At 46.6% G+C, this 23,573-nt stretch overlaps 1 protein-coding gene across 2 annotated transcripts; it reads left to right on the forward strand.

Annotated features, from left to right (window-relative positions):
- The first annotated feature begins 3,462 nt into the window (after window positions 1–3,462).
- On the forward strand, window positions 3,463–22,179 carry ARMC12 (armadillo repeat containing 12). Of its 2 annotated transcripts, XM_033093438.1 has the most exons (9): window positions 3,463–3,579; window positions 4,030–4,305; window positions 5,122–5,267; window positions 5,493–5,627; window positions 14,811–14,984; window positions 15,125–15,196; window positions 17,395–17,454; window positions 21,291–21,434; window positions 21,908–22,179. In XM_033093438.1, the coding sequence occupies exons 1-9, from the start codon at window positions 3,534–3,536 to the stop codon at window positions 21,941–21,943; spliced, it is 1,089 nt and encodes a 362-aa protein (XP_032949329.1). In that variant the 5' UTR covers window positions 3,463–3,533; the 3' UTR covers window positions 21,944–22,179. The 2 variants fall into 2 exon arrangements, with proteins under 2 accessions (XP_032949329.1, XP_032949324.1); XM_033093433.1 differs by lacking the exons at window positions 21,291–21,434; window positions 21,908–22,179 and having other exon boundaries at window positions 17,395–17,763.
- Window positions 22,180–23,573: the final 1,394 nt, after the last annotated feature.

Here is a 23,573-nt window from a genome sequence, read left to right on the forward strand (position 1 = left end):
CGGGCGCGTGCGGGTGCCCACCACCAACCCCCTCCGAAGCTCGGACTTGGCAGGGGCTGGGAGGATGCCGGCTTCAGGCCGGGGAATCCCTCTTCACCCCTTCACCCGCGACGAGCCAGTGGGTCCCGCGATCACGGGCCCAGTGCTTAACCCTGGCCTGTCCCTACCCAGGCAACTCTCGGGCTCCTGGGGGGTGGGCGGGAAGAGTAGGAGCCCAGGGGGCGGCCGGGCGTCGCGGAGCGCGGGAGACAAGGAGTTAAACAAGGTGCCGGCGCCGGGCGCGACGGGGCTGGGGGAGGGGAGCGAAGGGAAAGTGAGAGCGGGGGCGCGGGGGGGGTTGGGGAACGGGAGCGAAAGAACATCCTGTGCCCGCCGCCGGATGCGCGCGGGGGGAGGTAGACCCGGGAGGGAGGGCAAGATGGGGGAGGCCGGGGGCGGGGAAAGGCGCGGCCCCCACCCCCACCCGCTCCTCCTCCTCTGGGGGCTCCGCCCCCTCCGATCCCAGGGCCTTCGCCGCGTTTCTTCGGGTCCCCACGCCTTCGTCTAAGTAACGAGCCAGCGAGAGGCCCGCGAATCTGGTTCCTGGGCCGGGGTAAGCGCTTGGCTGGGGAGGAGACGGTCTCGGCGAGTGGGATCCGCGGCAGGGCACTGGCGCCCCCCCAAGCCTTTCAGCTTTCGGCTTCTGGCTTTCCGCGAGGGAAGCTCGCACGTGTTGAACGTCTTCTGTGCACCGAGAGTCATAACACATTCTCTCATTCCTGACAACAGCATTTCCCGGTAGTAGGTAGATATTAATAGACCCGTGTTCCGGAGGAGGAAATTGAGACTCAGATTATGGAATTTGCCCAAGCTGGTCGGACTCCAACGAGCTTTTCGTTATGAAGTATGCTAATTTTCTCTTAGCTTCTCCTGTGCATACAACAAGCACTAGGCCCCGCCAGAGTCACCCTCCTTAATGGCCTAGCACTCTGTCCGCACAGTAGGCATCCCGCAGTATAATCAGTCTCTAATTTCTCTAACCCGAAATTATTCAAGGCAGTTAAATGGGTTACAGGAATTGAGAAGGATTAGCCTGAAGACCAGGGAGTGGAAGGGGCTGAATGATGTACCTTACACGTCTCACTGAAGCCCACTATCTGTGCTCACTGCCTTACCACATTCAACGTTTTTTTTCCAGGTGAAACCTTTTATAATAGTAATTATTATTACAGTCAACGTTTGGTGAACTCTGTATGCTGGGCACTGTTTCAAGTTCTTAATCCCCACAAACAACCTCATGAGGTAGGTATTATTCCCATTTTACAGGTGGGGAAGATGAGGCACAAAGAAATCACAAAGCTGAGTCAGTGACTGAACTGGTTTTGAACCTGGCAATCTGGCTAGAGCCCACCAAACTAAACTGCACCTAACAGGATGGGAACATCAGCCTTGAAGATAGAAAGCGGGTGCAGATGGCAGAGAGGAGTGTGATAGGACACCCCATGTCCTTTTGCCTTGGTGAGGGTGACTAAGAAACTCTGGGCTGGCTGTGAATATATGGAGTCTCAGACTTTAGCCAGTGGTTCCAAATTTCTGGATTTGACAGGAAAACCAAAACAAGAAAACAAACAGAAGCCAAGTTCCCTCAAAGAGTTGCAGCTTTAATTTATGCTCCTTTAAAAACATTCAAAACATAACTACCATCTATTGTCACCATCATTTCATAAAAGCAAGTATATTTTAATTCTCTAACTAAGAAAGACATCCGAATCAAAAGCTGTCATTCCCAAGAAAGAACAGTCATTGACTTTATATCAACAAATATACATTCCTCTGTCTTTTATAGTTTTATTTATTTATTTATTTATTATATTGGGGAACAGTGTGTTTTTCCAGGGCCCATCAGCTCCAAGTCGTTGTCCTTCAATCTAGTTGTGGAGGGCGCAGCTCAGCTCCAAATCCAGTTACCCGCTTTCAGTCTCTTTTTTTTTCCCCCCTTCTTCCGCCTCCCCCTCCCCACTCCGGTTCAAGCCGCTGTTTCTCAGTCTAGTTGTGTAGGACACAGCTCCCTGGTCCATGCTGGTGTTATGATCCTGCGCTTCCCCTCCCCCCCTCGGCAGTTGGTTGCAGGTCGTAGGTCCGTTCACAGCAGTTACAGCAGCTCTTGCCCGCTGCTGGCCGCTCATGATGACTGCCAGCCACTCACGCTGGCCACCGGCTCACGCCAACCTCCAGCTGCTCACGGCAGCCCAGCCCCAGGGAGAGCAGTTGTTGACAATCTTAGCTGTAGAGGATATAGCTCACTGGCCCATGTAGGAGTCGAACATGCGACCTTGGCGTTAGGAGCCCCAGCGCTCCAACCACCTGAACCACCGGGCCGGCCCACCGTTTTCAATCTTTAATCTTTAGTTGCAGGGGGCACAGCTCACCATCCCATGCGGGAATTAAACCAGCAACCTTGTTGAGAGCTCACACTCTAACCAACTGAGCCATCCGGCCGCCCCTATCTTTTTTAGTTTTGCTGTGGACTAGTGAAAATGCCCTACTGGGGATGGCTCTGCCTCTAATCCCTTTGAATCACTTGAAGGCAGAACCAAAAGAAATGGGCTTTAGGTACAGCAGGAAGGAGTTAGGTTAGAGTCAAGAAAGAGTTCTCTTTTGGAGGTCTTTTAAAGAACAAGTGAGCACTGTGTTTGCTTAAGATAGCAGGGTTGCAGAATCAACTCCATGGACTGGGGAGACCAGTAGCTCTGGGTCACACACCAGAGAAGGGCAGGGACCTTGTTCTGAAGAATCTATCCTCAGATCCACTAGGGTAGCCTTGGAACCTAAAATAGTCCTCCTAAGGCAACCTTTTCCTTCTTGGAGGTCATGGGTGGAGACTGGTGGTCCCATGGCAGTGAGGAGGCCTCTACTCTCTCCTTCCAGGGAGTCCATATGGTCACCCACCTTGGGGCTCCTAGAGTGCTAGGAATGACCCTTGAGGAGGACTGAAGGAAAGGAAGAGAATGGCCACGAAGGAGTGTTGTTGTCTGCAACCCGGGTGTGATAGGTGAAGGTTCTGGATGGACAGTCCTTGGGGCCACTGGGGGTGGGGGGGAGGGGAAGAAGAAGGGAAGAGGTCTGGTCTCACCTGCTCCATCCTAGCAGTGGTGAAGACGAAGGCCTCCAAACTTGGGCTCTCATCCTCCAGGGTTGTGGCATCCTTTGACACCAGAGGAGGCCTCAAGCCCCATGCTGCCCTGTGTGTGTTGGGGTGGGGATGGGGGTGGGGGAGGACTGGGGCATGGTTCTCATAGATTTAGGACCCCATGATTTAAAGGCACAGACCTGCCCAAATTTTAATCTTGGAGTTTTAGAATGGTAAATCTGGATCTCCTAAGGTTACAAATGTAGAAACAGATCCAAGCCAGGGCAGTCCCTCCTCCAGGCTCACACTGGTTAAATGGGCCTCGAACCCCTGTAAACAGATTCCCTGTCACTGTTCTGCCCTCAAGTCCTCGAAGAATGTCAGAAGTCATGACTTGAGCACCTATGAAGTGTAGGACTGCTGAATGTTGGAGATGCAGACAGCTGCTCTCAAGAGCCTGGGTCACACAGGTAAATATGCGACAGGAGAACATGTAAATGCTGGAAGATGATGGGTTTGCCTCAAAACTCTGCAAAACTTTATAAGGTGCTCCTCTCCCTTGAGGGGGGCCTTGCTTGAGGCCCAGAACTAGATGTATGGTGATGAGATCAAAAATGGGGAGGCCAGGGAAGTGAGGGGGAACAGGGCTGCCTGTGGGCACACCCCAAACACCCCTCCCAGAAACTTCCAAAGGCCAGAAATCGGGTCTCTGCTGCCCTCTAATGGAGTAAAGGCAGCCCCTGGAACTGCCTGCTGGGGCCCCACTAACCTAGATCCCCTAAAGAAAAGGCGACATGAAGGACCTTTCTTCTGTCCCAGGCTTTTTATTTCCATAGAGTCCTGAGATTTAGTTCAGCCTCCAAGCTGAACTTTCTCTCCTTCCAAGCACCCCTGGCTGCCCAGTTTCCTTTGTTGCCCAGGTTCCGATTCTGATACCCTGGATTCTTGGCCCTGCCAGAGTTCTGGTTCCGGAAGGCCCTTGCCAGGTGCCTTAGGACTTGCTCCCACCTGGGCGCAAGGTGGCACTGAAGACATGGGCAAGTCTGTCCCCCAACGCCTAGGGCCATTGGACATCCGCAAAAGTGTGGTGAGCCTGGCCACGGGTGCTGGGGCCATCTACCTGCTCTACAAGGCCATCAGGGCAGGCATGAAATGCCAACCGCCGCTCTGCACCAACTCGCCCATCTGCATTGCTCGTGAGTGTCAGGGCCCAGGGGAGAGGGCTCTGCCCTCGGAGGCACCTGCTCCCAAGGCCTCCCGTTTGGGAGGGCCTATTGGTGTCTCCTCCAACTTCCTCTTTCCTTCCTAGTTCTCATCTGCATCTTCCTCAAATCTACTCTAGAGATGCTAGTTCAGGGTCCCTGGGTAGTAGATGGCACTCAAGGGGGAATCCTCAGGACTCGTGGCAGGTCTTTAAATTCTGCATTCACTCTAGCTTCCAAGATGCCACTGCATGAAAATTTGGCATCAGCAATTCTCCCTAAGGGAACATTGGGGCACCTGCATGCCCAGAGCCTCTACTAGTTCGTATGACGACTTTGTACAAATGCCAGGAAATAGTTACAGTAAACATTACAAACTATGATGTTTCTGATATTAATAATGGAGAGACCAGTAGTTCTGGGTCACACCCTAGGGAAGGGCAGGGATCTTGTTCTAAAGGATCTATCCGCAGATCCACCAGGGTAGCCTTGGAACCTAAAATAGTCCTCACCAGGCAACCATTTCCTTTCTGGAGGTAATGGGTGGTGACGGGTGGTCCCATGGCAGTGAGGAGGCTTCGGGGGGCCTCTACTCCTCCTTGCAAGGAGTCCATGTAGTCACCACCTTGATATGGTGCCCTTGTTTAGTACACACCCTGTTCAACTGTACGCGGTGGTCGTGCATATAGCAAGAAAGCTTCAGAAAAGACGAGGCAGTTTTGTCCCCAGGTCCCTCTCCCCAACTTCCCAACCCCATTCTTTCATCACTTCTGAGTCCACAGCCTGAACTGGGCTCGGGTGGTTGTCTAGGCCTGGCCATCGAGCGAGAGCGGCACGGGCGGGACTCAGGTGAGCTGCGGAGGCTTCTCAACTCTTTGGAGAGCAAACAGGATGAGTACGCCAGGAGCATGATCCTGCACAGCATCACTCGCTGCGTGTATTTGCTGGAGGCTGAGGTGAGGGCAGGGAAGCAGGAGGCCGGCCCCTGGAGGCTACAGCGGATCCTTGGCCCCTTGACTGGCCAGACTGTGTCCTGGGACCTGTCTCTCTGGCTGATGGCGGGAGGGAGGGGTTGTGCTGACTGGTCGTGGTGATGGGGGTGAAGGTGGGGGGTAGACGGGACGCACTGGACCCAGGACTCCTACTTCTCCGGCCTTTCTGTCTCTCTTGGCGCACTGTAGGCCTCTGCTTGTACTGCTGATGACATTGTGTTGGTGGGCTCCATGCTGGATGACAAGGAGAACAGTGTCAAAATTCAAGCTCTGAACACACTTAAAGCTTTCTCTGGCATCAGAAAATTCAGGCTCAAAATCCAGGTGAGCCCAGGGGCCAGGGGTGGGGTAGAGCACACAGGATGGCCGTAGTCCGTGGGTTCTTTAACAGGCATAGGATAAATGGTCCCGTTCCAGAAGCTGGTTTGGTTCTGAGTTTGTAACCCAGAAATAATATTTTTCCTTGGAAATCAGTGGGAAAATGGTGGTCGGATTCCCAGCAGGTTCATAAAAGCCTTTGATCTCAGGATGACGCTGAACTAGGGCACTGGGAATATCTCTGAACCCCAAACAGCAGAAAGCCCCCTGAGGTTCTTTCTGCCACCAACTAACTCATTGACACTAACTGGGTGTCTTGAAATTCAATTCAATTCTGACACACTACCTGGAGTTAGCACAGACTCCGTAGGTTAAGGGCTGAGTCCCACAAGACTGCCCTCCACCTCCTCCACCAATTTCAAAAGCTAGTTACAAGTCTTAGTACTTCTGACTGGCTGGGCTATAAATTTGGAGGTTCCCACGACCCCCTTTTCAGGGTTGATAATTCACTAGAATGGCTCGTGTCGATGAAAAAACATCCAGCCTAAGAGAAAGCTTGTTAAGAGTTTATTTGAGCCAAACTGATAACAATTGCTGGAGAGAAAAATCTCCATGGATTGAGAAAATGCTCCAGAAAATGGCGGTTTTGCAAATGATTTTATATGTTAGAATCAAAGGAGGAAGGTTACTTGAAAACCATTGCTGGTAGGTTAAGGGTGCTGGAGAAAGCAAAGCAGGGAAATCTCTGGGATTGGATAAAAAAGTAAATTGGAGAGACAGATACTTCTTTTACATAGGTGGGTACAGGATAGTTAATAGCATTTGACAGCACACGGAGGTGGTAATCGGGACAACAACGAGGGATTCTGTAGCTTCTGGCTCTGGTGTGGTGGGTTGTGCCCTGAGAGGTCTGGAAAAAGGGATTACTCTGACATTCCAAGTGTATGTTATCTTAGATGCAAAAAGACAATCGACAGGCTCACTTGAGGTAAAGATTGACCTTTGTCAAGGAAGCTACCTGCCAAGGATGTGACTACCGGCCACGACCGCTTTTAGTTAGGAATTTTTATGTTCGGACCGTCCTGTGTGGTTAATTTCGGTCTCTGAGTTTGTAGGGACTGCAATGCAGGCTTCCTCTGAGTTTGTCAGGTTTAGTGTGTGGCCCCTTGTTCATCCACACTCACAACTCAGGAAAACGCTTTGCTTATGTTTACTGGTTTATTGTAAAAGATAAAACTGAGAAGTAGTCAAATGAAAGAGATACATAGGGCAGAGTATGAGGAAAGGCGTGGCAGAGCTTCCATGACTTCTCTTGGCATGCCACCCTCCTAGGACCTGGATGTGTTCATAAACTTGGAAATTCTCTGAACCTTGTTATTTGAGGGTATTTATGGAGGTTTCATTATGTGGGCGTGATTGATTAATTGGCCATTGGTGAATCTCTAACCCTCTTTTCTCCCCAGAGGTCAGGGATGGGGCTAAAATGTCAACCATCTAATCATGGCTTGGTCTTTGTGGCCACCAGCCCCCGTCCAGAAGCTATCTAGGAGTAAGCCAAGAGTCACCTCCTCAGCATAAACCCAGGGTTGATAGAAAGGGGCTCATTATGAATAACAAAAGGCCCTCCAGTCAGGCAATTGCAAGGATTTTAGGAGATCTGTGCCTGGAACCAGGGACAAAGACCAGATACATTATCATCCTGCCACCACCACCCATGCTGTGTGGGTCAGAGGCTGGTGACTTCACTGCCACCATATAGAGAAAATATAATCCACGAAATGTCAGTTCCCCCAGTTTCCTGCCATCAGCCTTACCTGTTTCCATCCATCCTTTTCCTGCTTTCCTGCTGATACCATGTGTTAACAAAAAACATCCAGCCTAAGAGAAAGCTTATGAGTTTATTTAAGCCAAACTGACGACAATTGCCAGGAAGCAAAATCTCAATGGATTGAGAAAATGCTCCACAAAATGGCGGTTTGCAGCTTATTTTATACATAGAATCAAAGGAGGAGGGTTATGTGAAATCCATTGGTGGTAGATGAAGAGGGTGGGAGAAGCAAAGTGGGGAAATCTCTGGGATTGGATAAAAGTAAATTGGAGAGACAGGTACTTCTTTTACATAGGTGGTACAGGATAGTTAATAGTTCTCATAGAGATGTTAATCAAGGGACAAGAATATTAATGAGGGATTCTGTAGTTTCCTGCTCTGGTAGTAGTGGTGGGGGTGGGGAAGGGATTACTGACATTCCAAGAATGTCATCTTAGATCCAAAAAGACAATAGACAGGCTCCCTTAAGGTGAAGATTGACTTTATAAAGGAAGCTTCAGGCTAAAGATGTGACTTCCCGCAATGGCCCACCTTAATTATGATTTTTTAATAAATGTCTTGTATACTTTTTTAAAAATTTGTTTTATTGGGGAGTATTGGGAAGCAGTGTGTTTGCCAGGGCCCATCAGCTCCAAGTCAAGTCGATGTCCTTCAATCTAGTTGTGGAGGGGGCAGCTCAGCTCCAAGTCCAGTTGCCATTTTCAATCTTAATTGCAGGAGGTGCAGCCCACCATCCCGGGAATTGAACCAGCAACCTTGTTGTTAAGAGCTCGCGCTCTAACCAACTGAGCCATCCAGCCACCCCTGAATTTTTTTATGTTCATTCCATCTTATATGGTTATTTTCAGTCTCCTGACCTTGTCAGGTTTAACCTGTGGCCCCTTTTCCATCCTCACATGAAAAAAGCTTTCTTTTTGTCTGTGGTCAATATTTGTTAGTCTCTGTCTGGGATCCCATCCCATTCCTTGAGGGACTGTCTCCTGGTTAGCCTCTCTGATGTGGCCTTTCCTGCTCTTTCCCATTCATATTCAGCATGCTCTAATCCTTCCCATCTTAAAAAGCAAAACTAAAAAAAAAAAAAAAAAAAAATCTCTTCCTTGACCTCCAAACTTCTCTCTAGAAACAGTCTATCTCCCAAATTAAAAATAAATAAAATATTTAAAACTTACATTTTTTATGTGTATAGTACAAAGAATAACAATAAAACAAAACACGCATAACCAGAACCTGGGCTAAGAGACAAAACCGGACCAGTAGGTTTGATGCCTCTTCCGCCACCAGAGGAAATCACGTCCCTGCATTTTGTTCATCAATTCCTTGATTTTCTTTGTAGTTTTTGTTGTGGCTGGAGGGTTGTGAAAGCATTCACCAGGCAGGTAGAAATACAGAGGGAAGATTTATTAAAGCAAGAGGAGGGTCAGCTAGGCAGAGTCTGCTGGAGACTACTGCCCCGAGTCTTTGTTTCATCTGAAGTTTTTCATTTTCTAACCAGGATGTAAACTGCTTTGGCCTGCAATGGAATCTTCTATTATGTTCCGCTTTGTCTGTTGGGGTGGGGGAAGATGTAGTTAAACTGGTTATTGCAACCTTTGCATATGTTATGTAGATTTAAGTTGGAGCCAGGAGTGGATCCCATACAGGTATAAAAACCTCACCCAAGTCACCTGCTGAAGTAAATAGAAACATTGAAACTGATATGCATAGTAAATGTATAGTAAACAGAGCCATTGAGTCTTGTCAGAAAGAAAAGAGCTTTCAAAAAAGTCCCAAGCTAAATTACACTTGTTAAATTGAATTATGCCAGAAGTCCAAATCTCAAAATAGAAGATATAGTCCCACCATTACAATTTGCCCTGTCTTATCAGTTTTACCATGTGTGCATGCATTATCTTATATTGCAGCAGGGCACGGCAGACAATAAATGAATAGGTAAAACATAGTTTGTGTGGACGGAAAAGGGGCCACACGTTAAACCTGACAAGTTCAGAAGACTGAAAATAACCACATAGGATGGCGTGAACGTAAAATTTCCTAACTAAGGTGGGCCATGGTGGAAGTCACATCCTTGGCCTGTAGCTTCCTTGACAAGGGTCAATCTTCACCTTAAGTGAGCCTGTCTGTTGTCTTTTTGCCCGAAGATAATGTACCCTTGGAATGTCAAAGTAATCCCTTTCCAGACCCCCCAGGAGGCACAACCCACCACACTAGAGCAGGAAACTAAAAATCCCTCATTGTTATCTTGTTGCCCAAATACCATCTCTCTGTGCAGTAAAATGCTATTAACTATCCTGTACCCACCAATGTAAAAGAAGTGGTTGTCTCTCCATTTTGCTTTTTATCAGAGATTTCCCCCGCTTTGCTTTCTCCCACCCCCTTAATCTACCACCCATGGATTTCATGTAACCTTCCTCCTTTGACTCTAATGTATAAAATAAGTTGCAACACCACCATTTTCTGGAGCATTTTCTCAATCTGTTGAGACTTTGCTTCCTGGCAATTGTCTTCAGTTTGGCTCAAATAAACTCTTATAAGCTTTCTATTAGGCTGAATGTTTTTTTCGTCAACATTACTTGGCAGAGCGGGCAGGATTCCAAAGAAGCCCACCCAGGACCACCCTGCGGACCCGGATTCTGTGCTAGGTACCAGCAGGGGCCCTTTGTGCCCCACCGGCTCCCCGCTTTGCAGCAGGTGAACTTGGGTGAGTTTTTCTTGGAATTCAGGACCTCCCTGTTTTAAGGTAGGAGGCCCTGACCTTTATTTTAGCTGTTTTTTTTTTTTTTTTAATTGTTGTTTTTTTAAATCCTCGAGATGGCATTAAAAGGTTAAGGGTTGAGATTACCCAGGTTAAGGACAAGAGTTAAGATAACTCTGGGAAGGGAGAAAAAAAAATGGGTGGGTGGTTTTCATTTCGGCTTTTCAATTGAAATTGCTTACTGCGAGTCTGAACAAAACCTTTTACTGGATAAATGAGAGTCTGAACTTGTTCAGCTCGGAAGATAAGGAGCATTTTCTCAATCGGTCCCAGCGATTGTCGTCAGTTTGGGTCAGCGATTGTCGTCAGTTCGGTAAACTCTTACAAGCTTTCTCTCAGGCTGGATGTTTTCGTTGACATTTGGAAAGCTTTTAAGCTTCATGTATCTGAAGTATGCAGTTTGTATTCTGTGGTTTGCCTTTCCCCTTCCACATTGGAAGAGTCATCCTTACTGATGTGGATAGCTTTGTTTCCTTCCCCTCCACTGCTTATGGTATTCTCCTTCGTGAGTACCCTGCCATTTTCTTTATCCATTTACCTGCCGGTGGGTGAGCATTGGAGTTGTTTGTACGTTGTTCCTCTGAACACTCTTGTATACATCTCCCTTGCGGAAATGGGAGATTTTCTCCAGGGTATGTTTGCAGGAGTGGAATGGCTGGAATGGGTGCGAGGGTGTGCCCAACTTTTCAAGAAAGGTTGTATCAGTTTACGCCTCCACCAGCCTGTACAAGTGTCCCTGTGATGTCATTTCCTCCCCAGCACTTCGTATTTGCACACTTTAAATTTTTTGCATCAAACTTTTTTTGGGGAAAACAATAAGTCTCTAGGTCTTCACTTTTCTTCCCGCCTCTGCTTCATCCCTTGGCCCTCTCAGTATCCCTGAAGGCTATGATTCTCAAGCAAATCAGAATTGCCTAGAGAGCTGGCTGAAAACAAAGATTTAGAGCCCCACACCCAAAGGGACCCAGGAGATTCTGACACAGGTGGCCCAGGCACCACAGTTTCTTTCCCCTAGGGTCTGTATCCTGAGGACTCAAATCCTATTCTCCTCTCTGGGTGAAAGCAGCCACTTCCTGGCCTCAGTTTCCAACTAGATGTGCTCTCCTGCGTCTCTGTCCGCAGCCTGGGGGCTCCCCTGACCTCCAGACCCATGTCCAGAAGCTCCATTTAGATAGCCTAGTACCCTGTTTCCCCGAAAATAAGACCTAGCAGGACCATCAGCTCTAATGAGTCTTTTGGAGCAAAAATTAATATGAGAACCGGTATAACATAACATAATATAATATAATATAATGTAATACCGGGTCTTACATTAATTTTTGCTCCAAAAGACGCATTAGAGCTGATGGTCCTGCTAGGTCTTATTTTTGGGGAAACACGGTAGCCTGCTAACCCAGAACATCCCAAATGGAGCTCACCTTTACTCCCTGAGTTAGACCACCCTCTGCTCAGGGATCTGCTCTCATCAGCCCTTTGCTTGGTCTTCCTCAAGGCTCTTAGCGTAACGTACAGTATCAGCTCCACCTCCTTGCTCCAACCCCAGCCATTTACACTGTGTTTCGTGCTCTCCCACTCCCTGGCCTTTACATCTGCTGTTCTCTCTGCCTGAAACCCCATCCTAGACATGCTAGCTCCTATCTGCCCTTCAGGTCTCAGCAGACAGTGAGGGGTGGGGGCAGAGAGGACCAGCGTTCCATGGGGATGCTGTGATGCTCACTCCAGGGTTCTTCCCTCCCTCTTACGTGGCTCACAGAGGTATAGCTTGTGAGGTTACCTGTCTTTAGTGATACCTCTTGGTCCAAGCATCTTGCATCTCAGAAGGCAAGATCACTTTATTCATTGAACAAATCTATACTGAGCACTGACTAGGCACCAAAGCACGCTGCTGGGCCCTGGAGATATAGCAGTGACCAGAGCAGGAAAGATCCCTGTCCCAACGGGACTTCTGTGCTAGCAGGGCAAGGCAGGCAATGCACAAGTAAACTATGTAGTGTGTTTCATGTGACAAGTGCTATGGAGAAAAATACAAGTTTGGTGAGGAAGGTTGGTATGGAGGTAGTGTTGCAGTGTTTTGTGTTTGTTTTCCTGATTAGTTCATTCATTTACTCTTTTCTTTAGATTCCACATATAAGTGAGATCATATAGTATTTGTCTTTCTCTGACTTATTTCACTTAACATAATGTTCTCTAGTTCCATCCATGTTGCAAATGGTAAGATTTCCTTCTTCTTTATGGCTGCAGTTTTAAAGGAGAAAATCTTTGGGACCTAGGGCTTGATGAAGAGTATGTAGAAATAACACCAAAAGCATGATCTATGAAAGAAAAAATGGACGAATTTGGGCTTCATCAAAATTAAAAACATTTGCTTTATGAAATATTTTCTCCCAGTCTACAGCTTGTCTTTTCTTCCATTAAGAGGAAGAAAAGACAAGCTGTAGACTGGGAGAAAATACCTGCAAACCACATATCTGATGCCTCATATCTAAATTATATAAAGAGCTTTCAAAGCTCAATATTAAAACTTAATCCAATTAGAAAATGGGCAAAGACATGGATATATTTCACTCAAGAAGATATATGCATTACAAATAAGCACATGAAAAGATGTTTAACATCAGTAGCCATTAGGGTAATGAAAATTAAGACAACAAATTAAGGTATAACTATACACCTATTAGATGATCTAAATTCAAAACCAGTGACTATACTAAATGCTGTTGAAGATGCAGAGAAACTAGATCTCTCATACATTGCTGATGGAAATATAAAATGGTGTCACAGCCACTGTGGAAAATAGTTTGGCAGGTTTTTTTTTTCTTTTTTGTTTTACTATACGTTTACCATACAAACCAGTAGTTGCAATCCCGGGTATTTATCCTAGAGAAATGAAAACTTCATTTGCACAAAACCCTGTACACAGTTGTTCATAGAAGCTTCATTAGTGATAGTAAAACACACACACAAAAAAAAGAAAAATGGTTATACAAACTGGCACTCTATAACATTGAACATTACTCAGTAAAAAAAGGGAACTATTGATACATACAACACATTGGATGGATTTCAAGGGTATCATACTGAGTGAAAAAACAAAACAAAACCTCAGACTGTCACAAAGTGTAATGCCATTTATATGACATTCTCCAAATGATAAAATTATACGTAAGAGATGAAACGCAGATTAGTGGTTGCCAGTGGTTAGGGTTGGTTTTGGTGGGAGGGATAAGTGTGACTATCGGTAGTCTCACAGGGAAGATGTTTGTGGTGATGGGACAATTGTGATGGAAGAATCTGTTGATTGCAGGGGTGGTTACATGAGTCTACATGTGATAAAATGACCTAGACCCACACACACACACATTGTACTAATACCAATTTCCTAGTTTCGATATTGTTATGTATGATGTAACCATCAAGGGAAACTGGGTGAAAAGCACGCAGGACTGTTCTGTACTATTTTTGTAACTTCCTGTGAATTTGTAATTACTGGAAAATGAAATGTTGAAAAGTAAAAAGTGTGTTCACATGTGACAGTGCTATAGAGGAAAATAAAATAAGGATGGGGGATACGGAAGGCTAGGATGGGAGTGGAGCTGCAGTTTCAAAGGAGGCAGTCAAGGAAGACCTCAGTGAGGTGACACTCTTACCTCTGGAAGGAGTGAGCTATGCATGTCTGGAGGGAGAGCATTCTAGGTAGAGGGAACAGCTTATGCAAATATCCTAAAACAGGTGTGTACCTGGGTGTGTACCTTAGCTATTCAATAGCTAAGCGGTCATTGTGATGGGAACCGTGGAAGCAAAGGGGAGAATAGGAGATGAGGTCAAAGAAATAATGGGGGGAGGGGCAGACCATACTGGACCCCGTAAGCCACTGTAAGGACTTTAGCTTTTACCCTCAGTGAACTAGGGACTCTTGAGCAGAGGAATGGCATCCTCCATGTCTGCTGTTCTGAAATAGATTTGGGTGTGGGGGGTGGTGGTGGTGGGAGCAGGGAGACAGGAGCCTATTGCAGAAATCAGACGAGAGATGATGGCTGGGAACAGAGTGGTAGAAGGGGGGTGGTGAGAAGTGGCTTCATTGTTGGTAGTTTTGAAGGTAGAGACAATAAAATTTCCTGAAGGATCGGAAAAAGGGGTGTGAGAGAAAGAACATAGTCAAGGAGGACCGCAGAATTTTGGCTGGAGTAACTGGAAGGAAGACGTAATCAACAGCTGAGACAGGAAAGGTGGTGGAAGGAGCAGGTTTGGGAGCTGGAGCGTGTTGACTCTCGGAAGTCTATTGAACAATTCTGGAAAAGAAGTGGAATTGGCACCTGAATATATGACTCTGGAGTTTAGGGAGATGTCCAAGGTGGAGACAAATTTGAGGAGGTTGGTCAGAAGAACGAGAAAAGAAGTCTGTGAAAAAGAAGCCAAGTGTAGAAAAAATTTCAAGGATGTGGGAGTGGTCAATTAGGTCCAATAGTGTTGAGAGTTTAAGTCAGAGGGAATTGTCTATTGGGTTTGGCGCAGGCGTCATGGGTAGGGGCAGCAAAGAGTGAAAGCAGAGGCTGGGATAGTATTGGGGATCTTCATAAAAGCAAACCCGTCTCTCTCCCCTCCCCGCCAGGAACACTCCATCAAGGTACTGGAACTGATAGCCACCATCTGGGACTCAGAGCTGCACATTGCAAGCCTCCGACTCCTCAACAACCTTCCCCTGCCTGACTTTGCACATCCACAGCTGCGACGGGTGATGCCTGCCTTGATGGAGATTCTTCAGTCAGACTATATCCTGGCACAGGTGCCTCAACACCATGGCCCACGCCCTGTCTACCTGACAGCCCTGGCTCAGCATCTAGAGGGAGGAGAAAAGATTTGTGTCTTCTCTGCTCAGGCTCAGACTCACCTACCTTCTCATGCTTTACTATTTCCTTTATTCAGGTGCAAGCCATTCGATTGCTGAGCTCCCTGGCACAGAAGAATGACCTTCTCTATGATATTCTCAACTGCCAGGTGAGAAAGGAACTGCAGAGGGGCTGATGGGTCCCAACTCGGATATTGGGGAAGGAAGAATCATGGGTTCTCCAAGCAGACTTAGCCCTAACAAATTGGTCTTATTCCTCTTTCTGCCTCTGCACTAGATACATTGAAAACCATTCCCTCTCCTTTATCCCAGTAGAATCAGAATCTATTTTGTTGAGAGAGGGGAATCGCCTTTGAGGAGTTTTCTAAACTCTGAGAATCAGGAACACAGGTGACCAAACAAAAGTTAATGTAGGTATTTTAATATTAGGTAAAAATTACTTACAACAGAAACCATTATTAGGAATAGACAGTCACTACATAATGATTAATGGTTCAGAAGGATAAAGCAGCTCTAAACTTATATGTACCTAATAACATAATCTCAAAATTGGAAGTATTACAAGGTAAAACTGGGTAGATACAAGGAAAAAATTTTTTCTCTGTTTTTCAGTTTCATTGAGGTGTAATTGACAGAAAATTGTAAGATATTTAGAGTGTACATTGTGGTGATTTGATGTATGTATACATTGTGAAATACTCCTGCCATCGAGTTAGTTAACACATCCATCATCTCACATCTTTTTGGGGGATGGGGGTGCGAGGGGGAGTGAGAACATTTAAGTTCTAATCGCTAAGCAACTTTCAATTATATGATACAATGTTATCAACAATAGTCACCATGTTTTATGTTAAAGCATCAGACCTTATTCATCTTACAGCTGAAAGTTTGTACCCTTTTACCAACCTCTCTCTATTTGCCCCTCCCTCCAGCTCCTGGCAACCAATTTTCTGTTTCTGAGTTTGATGTTTCTTCTCTCTCTCTTTTTTTTTTTTAGCTTCCACCTAAAAACAAAAGTGATACCATGTAGTATTTGTCTTTCTCTGTCTGGCTTATCTCACTTAGCATAATGTCCTTAAGGTTCATCCATGTCACAAATGGCAAGGTTTCCTCCTTTCTCACACCTGAATAATTATAAAGAAAAATTGACACATCTACCACGACAGTGGAAGAGTTTAACTACTTTTTCAGCAATTAATAGATAACAACCTAAAACTAGTAAGGATGTATTTGTATTTGTTGTAACAACTAAGCTTGAGCCATTAGACATACCCAGACACATTCCTCTCAAGCAGACAAAATATTTATAAAAATTAACCACACATTAAACTTTAAGTGTGTCACTCCAGTTAGAATGGCTATCATCAACAAGACAAATAGTAACAAGTGTTGGAGAGGCTGTGGAGAAAAAGGAACCCTCATACACTGTTGTTGGGAATGCAGACTGGTGCAGCCGCTATAGAAGGCAGTGTGGAGGTTCCTCAAAAAATTACGAATAGAATTACCATATGACCCAGCAATCCCTCTCCTGGGTATCTACCCCAAAAATCTGAAAACATCTACACATAAAGACACGTGTGCTCCAATGTTCATTGCAGTTTTATTTACGGTGGCCAAGACATGGAAACAACCAAAATGTCCTTCGATAGATGAATGGATAAAGAAGTTGTGGTATATATACACAATGGAACACTATTTTTACCATACTAGTGGTAAGAAAAAATGAAATAGGACCATTTGTGGCAACATGGATGGATCTTGAGAATATAATGCTAAGTGAAATAAGTCAGACAGAAAAAGTAGAGAACCATATGATTTCACTGATATGTGGTATATAAACCAAAAACAACAAAAGAATAAGACAAACAACTGAAAGAACAAAAACTCATAGACATAGACAACAGTTTAGGGGTTACCAGAGGGTAAGGTGCAAGCAGGGCTCTAGAAGAGGGTAAACGGGGTTTAATATATGGTGATGGAAAGAGAACGGACTCCGGGTGGTGAACACACAATGTGAAATATAGATAATGTATTACAGAATTGTACACCTGAAATCTATGTAACTTTACTAACAATCGTCACCCCAATGAACTTTAAAGAAAAAAACCCCAAAACCTTTGTGTGTCATAATGTATTTGCCAGAACCAGTATTATTACCATATCACTCACTTTATGACCAGAATGTAATTATGTTAGAGAATAATAATGAAAGGAAAACTGAAAAAAATCCTACACAGTTGAATCTGAAACTTAGGTATATCGGGGAGTTGAGGCAACACGAAGATGGAAGAAGGACTTTAGAACTCGCCTTGGATTTCATTCCCATCCTCTCTCCATCCCAACACAGGTGCACTCCAACTTCCTGAACCTGTTCCAGGCCTCACAACCGGGGAGCCTGCTGTTTGAGGTACTGGTGTTTGCCGAGCGGCTGAGTGAGGGCCGGAATACACCGCACTACCGCGCCGTGAAATGGCATTACAACGAGCAGTCTCTGCATGAAGCCCTCTTTGGGGATGAGTCACGACTGGCAGACCGGCTGCTGGCCCTGGTCATCCACCCCGAGGAGGAGGTTCAGATCCAGGCCTGCAAGGTCATAGTCAGCCTGCAGTGCCCCAAGGACGTGGGACTGCGGACCTCCCTCGGCCAAGCCAGTCGCTCCTGCTTTAATAACGGGGAATAAAATTAAGGAGAGCCAATAAATGAGTATGGGAGAGAAGCTAGAAGGCCAGTGTCTGTCCAAGGCCTTCCAGGGCTGGAGAGAGCTTTCATCCAGCATAATGCCTGCCCTAGATATAGCAAAGCATGGGCCCATCTCCCAAAACACACCCCCACTTCCCTGTTTAGTCCCCTTCTCTTGCTGCTTTTCAAATTGGAATGTGGAGCCAGTGCTTCCAGGGAGCTGCAGGAGAAGGCAGGTTTGGAAACTGAGGCCAGTATAGCGTTGGATTAGTCCGGAAGGGCTAGGTGAAGCCACAGGAACAAACAACCTCCAAACCTTTGCAGCTTAAAAATGATAACGATTATTTCTTATTCACACTGTATGCCCATCGGGTGGGGATGGTGGTGAAAGGGCAGGTGTCCGTTCCACGTCATCTTCTTTCAGGAACCCAGGCTGACGGTGGCTCTTCATTGTGTTTCTACAATTCCTCGAGAAGGAAAAGGAACCATGGCAGTGATCTTACCTCTTAAAAGTTCCACCAGAAATGATGCTCACCATTTCTGCTCATATTTCACTGCCTCAGGGGGTAGGGGAGATCAGTCTTACCATGTGTGCAAGGGAGAACTGAAAATATTCGGTGACAGCACTAATGACAGAACTGCAGGCATATTGGGGAAGAGTGAGAGCTCTGGAATCATGGCCTCAGGTTCATATCCCAGCTCTGTCACTAGCTGTGTGACCTTGAGCAAGTCATTTTACCCTACTGGAGCCTCAGTCCCCTCATCTATAAAAATGAATATAATAATAGTACTTACCTCATGAGGCTGTTGGGAGGATTTTATGGGAGTTGTTTGAATTAATGAATATGAGGCACCATGTTCTGAAGCCTGAAGAGGGTATTCATCAAAGATTGACTCTGAGGAGCTAGGAAGTCATCATTGTGAAAATGAAAGATTAGCACTGGAAAGATCCTTGGAGATCACTGAGTCTGATGTTTCTCCAGCCTCTTTGGGTTACAGGCACTAGGGAGTCCCAGGGGCCTCTACGAAGCACCCTGAAATGTCGCTGGAACTTAGCTTTAGAAACCAGAGTACTTGTGGGATAGAAACCAGAGTGATTGTGTAATACAAAACCGTACCCACGAAGTCTCCAGAAACAAGCAGACCGTCGATCCAAATTTCGTCACCCATTCTCAGATTTTTCCCATTCACTGCATTTCCCACTTTTTCATTCATTGTGTTATCTGTGATCCTTTGCTGGCAAACAAAGAGTACTGATTGCTAATGGTTTAAGGAAACATTATGGGAGAAAACTAAAATTGGAGCTATTCACAGTCTGTTACTACTTGATTTAGGAGGCAGAACATGTTGATCCAGGCTTGGAACCCCAGTGTTCTTCAGAGGCAGGATTTGAAAACCAGAATCTAGTCCAAGGCCAAGCCTGGCATGTTGCTGAAGGGAAAACAAACCCAAAGAAGGAAAATGACTTGCTCAAGGTCACATGACTGGTCTGGGACAGAAATAGAATTAGAACTTCCTAGTCTTGGGTGTTTTGCTTTTATAGTCGTTGGCCTGAGCCCATGAGAGTGGACCATGGATTCTAAGCCAGAACGTGTGGCAGGTGAGAAATACCTCAACGCTTCTGGCTTTTAGGGGCCAGCTAGGACGGAACTACGTGAGGAAATCTGTCCCTGACCCAGGATCTGGTCTCATGGGTGGGCGGGGTGGAGGGTTACTGAGGATGGGCTAATCAGAGACGGCCAGTTCCCACCGAGGGACCCTCCTCATCACTGTCTCCCAACATTGACTTGTCACCTCTGAATCACTATCAGTGTTGCATCGTCAGCCCTCATCTCTCTCTTGAGTTCAGGCCTGAAGGCTGCTCCTTCCTGCTACGTGGATACACTGCAGTCACCCCAATGGAACTTATCAAAAGCCAACATCACCCTGCCCCCCCCTCAACCCGCTCCCATGTCACCAGTTGGGCAACACCTTCAGCTTCTCCACCCCACTGCATCCAACCAGGCATTCTGAGCATCTCACCTCTGCCCAGTTCTCCAATTTCCACTGCTGCTACCCTATCCCCTACATCGGGGCTTTTGGGTGGTCACTTTCCTACTTCCGGCCTCCATCCTCTCCAGCCCTACACACTTCAGGATAATCTTAGAACCCCACATTGCATCATCCTCGAAAACATTCAGTGGTTCCTCGCTGCCATAGTGAACCATTTCCCGGCCCCAAAGCTAAGTCACATGATCTGACAAGTATAAATATACTCACAGCAAAAGCAGGTTGCGTTTAGTTCTGGAAGGTATGGTCACTGGACCCCTTCGTTCCTGATAGCACCAAAGGAATTAGCCGCCTTCAAGGCCCTTCCCGATCTGTCCATCTGGCCCGCCACCAGCCTACCACGTCAAGTCTCATCTCTAGCCGAACTGGACGCACTAGGCTTGAGCTTTTGGTACACACTTTTCCCTGCCTGCAATGCCCTTCTCTCTCCTTTGTACTGGGTGGGCTGTGTCCTATAGTGTCATTTGCAGCCTAGAACTTTCTTCCGCTGTGCCAACCTTCACTGCTTCCTGTGGCACTCCTCACTGGAACCTCTCCTTTGGCATTTGGCAAATTAAAGCTTGGATCTTATAAACTCTGCTCTTCTTTTTGCAGTGTGTCATATCTAACTGCTTAAAAGCCTTGAAGGAAGAGCCTGCCCTGGGTAGGCATGTGGTAACAATTGGCTGATGATAATAAAAGAAGAGTTGGCCGTGGGCAATGACACGGGGAAGGCTGTAGTGATTATTTGTTGCTGCGTACGAGATTACGACAAAACTTAGTGTATCCATCAGTGTCTAGTCAAGAGAGAGAAACCACACAGTAATTTCAACAGGGACATTTTACAACGGGATTGGAGTAACATAACAAAGAATTGGTTAGGAAGAGTAAAGAGAACTCTAAAGAATACATGAATAGCAGACATAGGAGCAGCCCCTAGATACCTCACCCCACAAGGCTGAAATCTGGACATTGTTGAGGAGAACACAGGCTGTGGCTTTCCAGAGGACAGAAAAGTCACTGTGGTGTCATGCCAGTGGAACTTGCTGGAAATATGCCCTCTAGGATGCCAAGGAAAGCTCTTTGTGGTGAGGCCACATAACAAAGGCACTCTACTACAAAACTGCCTGAGCGGGGTGTGGGGTTTGGGGCAGTGGCTACTCGCTGGGAGCTGCTGGCCTCCAGGTACTGCAGGAGCCTGGTGCTCAGATATCTGTGTGTGCTGCTGGAGTCTCATGCTGGAGAAGCCACGTGTACAGCAGGTACTGGGAGCTGGAGAAGCTGCAAAAGCTGCAGGAGGTAGAGGCACTTGGCTTACACAACTGCCCGAGAGGGACAGTGTCAGAAGCAGCTAGCCACTGGGAGCTGCTGGCCACTCCTGGAACTGGACACCGGCGAAGCTGTTTGCACTGCTGGAGCCTGCCAATCAAGTGCACTAGAACCAGGAAGCAAAACCCTCTTCCTCTGGCAGTGTCCCTCCAGCTTCCTCCCTTTTAGCAATTTAAAACATCAAGAAGCATTTGTTATCTCTCATAGGAATTCAGGAGCCTTTGGGCCGGTGGTTCTGATTCAGTCAAGCTTTGGCTGCAGTCAAGCTTTTGGCCGGGGCTGCAGTCATCTGAAGGTCTGACTGCGGCTGGAGGATCCACTTCCAAGATGGCTCACTTACGTGGCTGGCAAGTTGGTGATAGCTGCTGGCATTTTCTCTACATGTGGGCATCTCCACAGGGATGCTTGAGAGTCCTCATAACTTAGCAGCTGGCTTACCCTAGAGTGAATCATCCGAGAGAGCAGGGCAAAAGCTGCAATGCCTTTTCTGACCTAACTTCATAAATCATGTTATCACTCCACCACATTTTATGTATTAGAAGTGATTCTTCAGTTAGGAGAGGAGAGGGAAAAGCTTTTGAGGGTGGGAAACCACTTGAACTTCACCAAAAGGGAAGCTCCGATGGGATTATGGTAGGGCTGCGGTGCTGGTAGATGGTATTTGGTCATCCAGACTGCCAGTTATTCCTGTAACTGATATCCTGAAGAAGATGGCTGAGAGAAAGAGACTCCGAGCACCACTAGACTTCTAGCAGGACCCCAACACACACACGGCATAGACTGCTAGACTGCCCATGCCTGGTTTTTTGTTTTTTTTTTTTAAGGAGGACGCAGCTCACAGTGGCCCATGTGGGGATTGAACCGGCAACCTTGGTGTTATCAGCATCATGCTCTAACAAACTGAGCTAACCGGCCACCGACCCACGCCTGATTTTTGTCTGGACACATGACTGCCTAGAATAGACACTACATTTCCCAGCTTTTGCAGCAGCTAGGTATGGCCATGTGACTATGGCTGGCCTATGGAATAGAAGAGTTCTTGAAGGGAGGAGTCGGGCGCTTCCTTCCCTCATCCTCCATTCCACTGCCTGAAATGTGAGCGGGTTGGTAAACAATCTTGGACCATGCTAATGAAGACAACGTCTGTAGATGCCAGAGCAACAAAATTAAAGCAGCCTGGACTGCTGAGGCCGTGGAGCTGCCATATAAGTCCTGGACTCTGTATGCATGGAATGCTATTTGAAAAAGAAACTATCTTATATTAAAACATTTATTCTGTGGTTTCTTTTACTGCAGCCAAATCTACTTGTATATCGTACAGCCCTGCCTTGGTAAATTAGTGACTCATTTGTTTTGTAATTTATTTATTGGGCAAATATTTATTGAGCTTTGAGTGCTCTTGTTGTAACCTCTTAAATAGGAGCTGGCAGGTAAGCACAGAGATGGGTACCAGGCTACGGAGCGAGTTTGGTCCGTCAAAGGACTAAGAAAGGGGAGGTGGGTTTATCTGTCTGCGGGTCCTTCCCAGGACCATCTCTTGCCTTGGTTCCCATAAATGGCATTTATCATCTGTCTGTGAAGCAACCATTTTTAAGGAGGGAGACTATGATTACCATGGAAGTCTAGAAGGGGATGAGCAAGTACAAGTTACCAGTGACTAAAAGAGGAAGTGCTGTATCAGCACTTCCTGGTCCTTGGGCATTCGTTCAGCAAAAGTTGACAGTGGCATGGGCCAGAGGGCGCATTCTCTCTTAGTTGTTGCTAGAAGAATGTGACAAAGGAGTAGGTGAGTGGCAGCTCGTGTTCCAGGGAGTGGGCCAGGGTGGGTAGGTAACCCCAGTGCAGTTGGTAAGGGGGAAGGCTGGGGGCATGGGACTTCCCCATCAAATTCCCACAGGGGGCGGGAACCCTGACCATTGGAAATGTGATAGGAAAAACCCAACATGTTAAATATACATGAAAAAGAAGCACAGAAATAAGAAGTATAGGTTGGCATTCAAAATGTTCTGCAGCTGTAAAAATTGAAAGGTTTTCAGACAGGAGGTACAAACCTCCTCCCTTCATCCCATCCAGGTAATCCATGCCACATCCAGACATTTTGTTCCTGTAGTGGCTACTGTAGCTGGCTTGTTCAGTTTTGTTCCGTCTCCTCCTGGTGTGCCTTCCTGTACATCAGGGTGGGAAAGCTGAACACTAGACTGTAGCACCAAGGGTTCCAGACGTGGCTTAGGTATTTGTGGTCACGTGTGCTGCCTAAGACCTAACCTGAATAGAGTTTAAGGGGGGCAGAGGCATTTGTGTGGGAGGCATTCTTTTTTTCTTTTTATAGCGAGGGCAGATATAACAGACACAGGCAATAATTTTTGCTGGCAGCTTCCTGATCCTGAGTTCACAGCTAAGGTGGGTCCTGGAGCCAACAATTGCTGCGATGACCTCCTGACTCCCACCTTCCTGATGGTGGCAGAGGTAGTAGGTTCCTCGGCAACTCAG

The sequence above is a fragment of the Rhinolophus ferrumequinum genome, chromosome 3 (assembly GCF_004115265.2).
Source record: "Rhinolophus ferrumequinum isolate MPI-CBG mRhiFer1 chromosome 3, mRhiFer1_v1.p, whole genome shotgun sequence".
Taxonomy (NCBI): Eukaryota; Metazoa; Chordata; class Mammalia; order Chiroptera; family Rhinolophidae; genus Rhinolophus; species Rhinolophus ferrumequinum.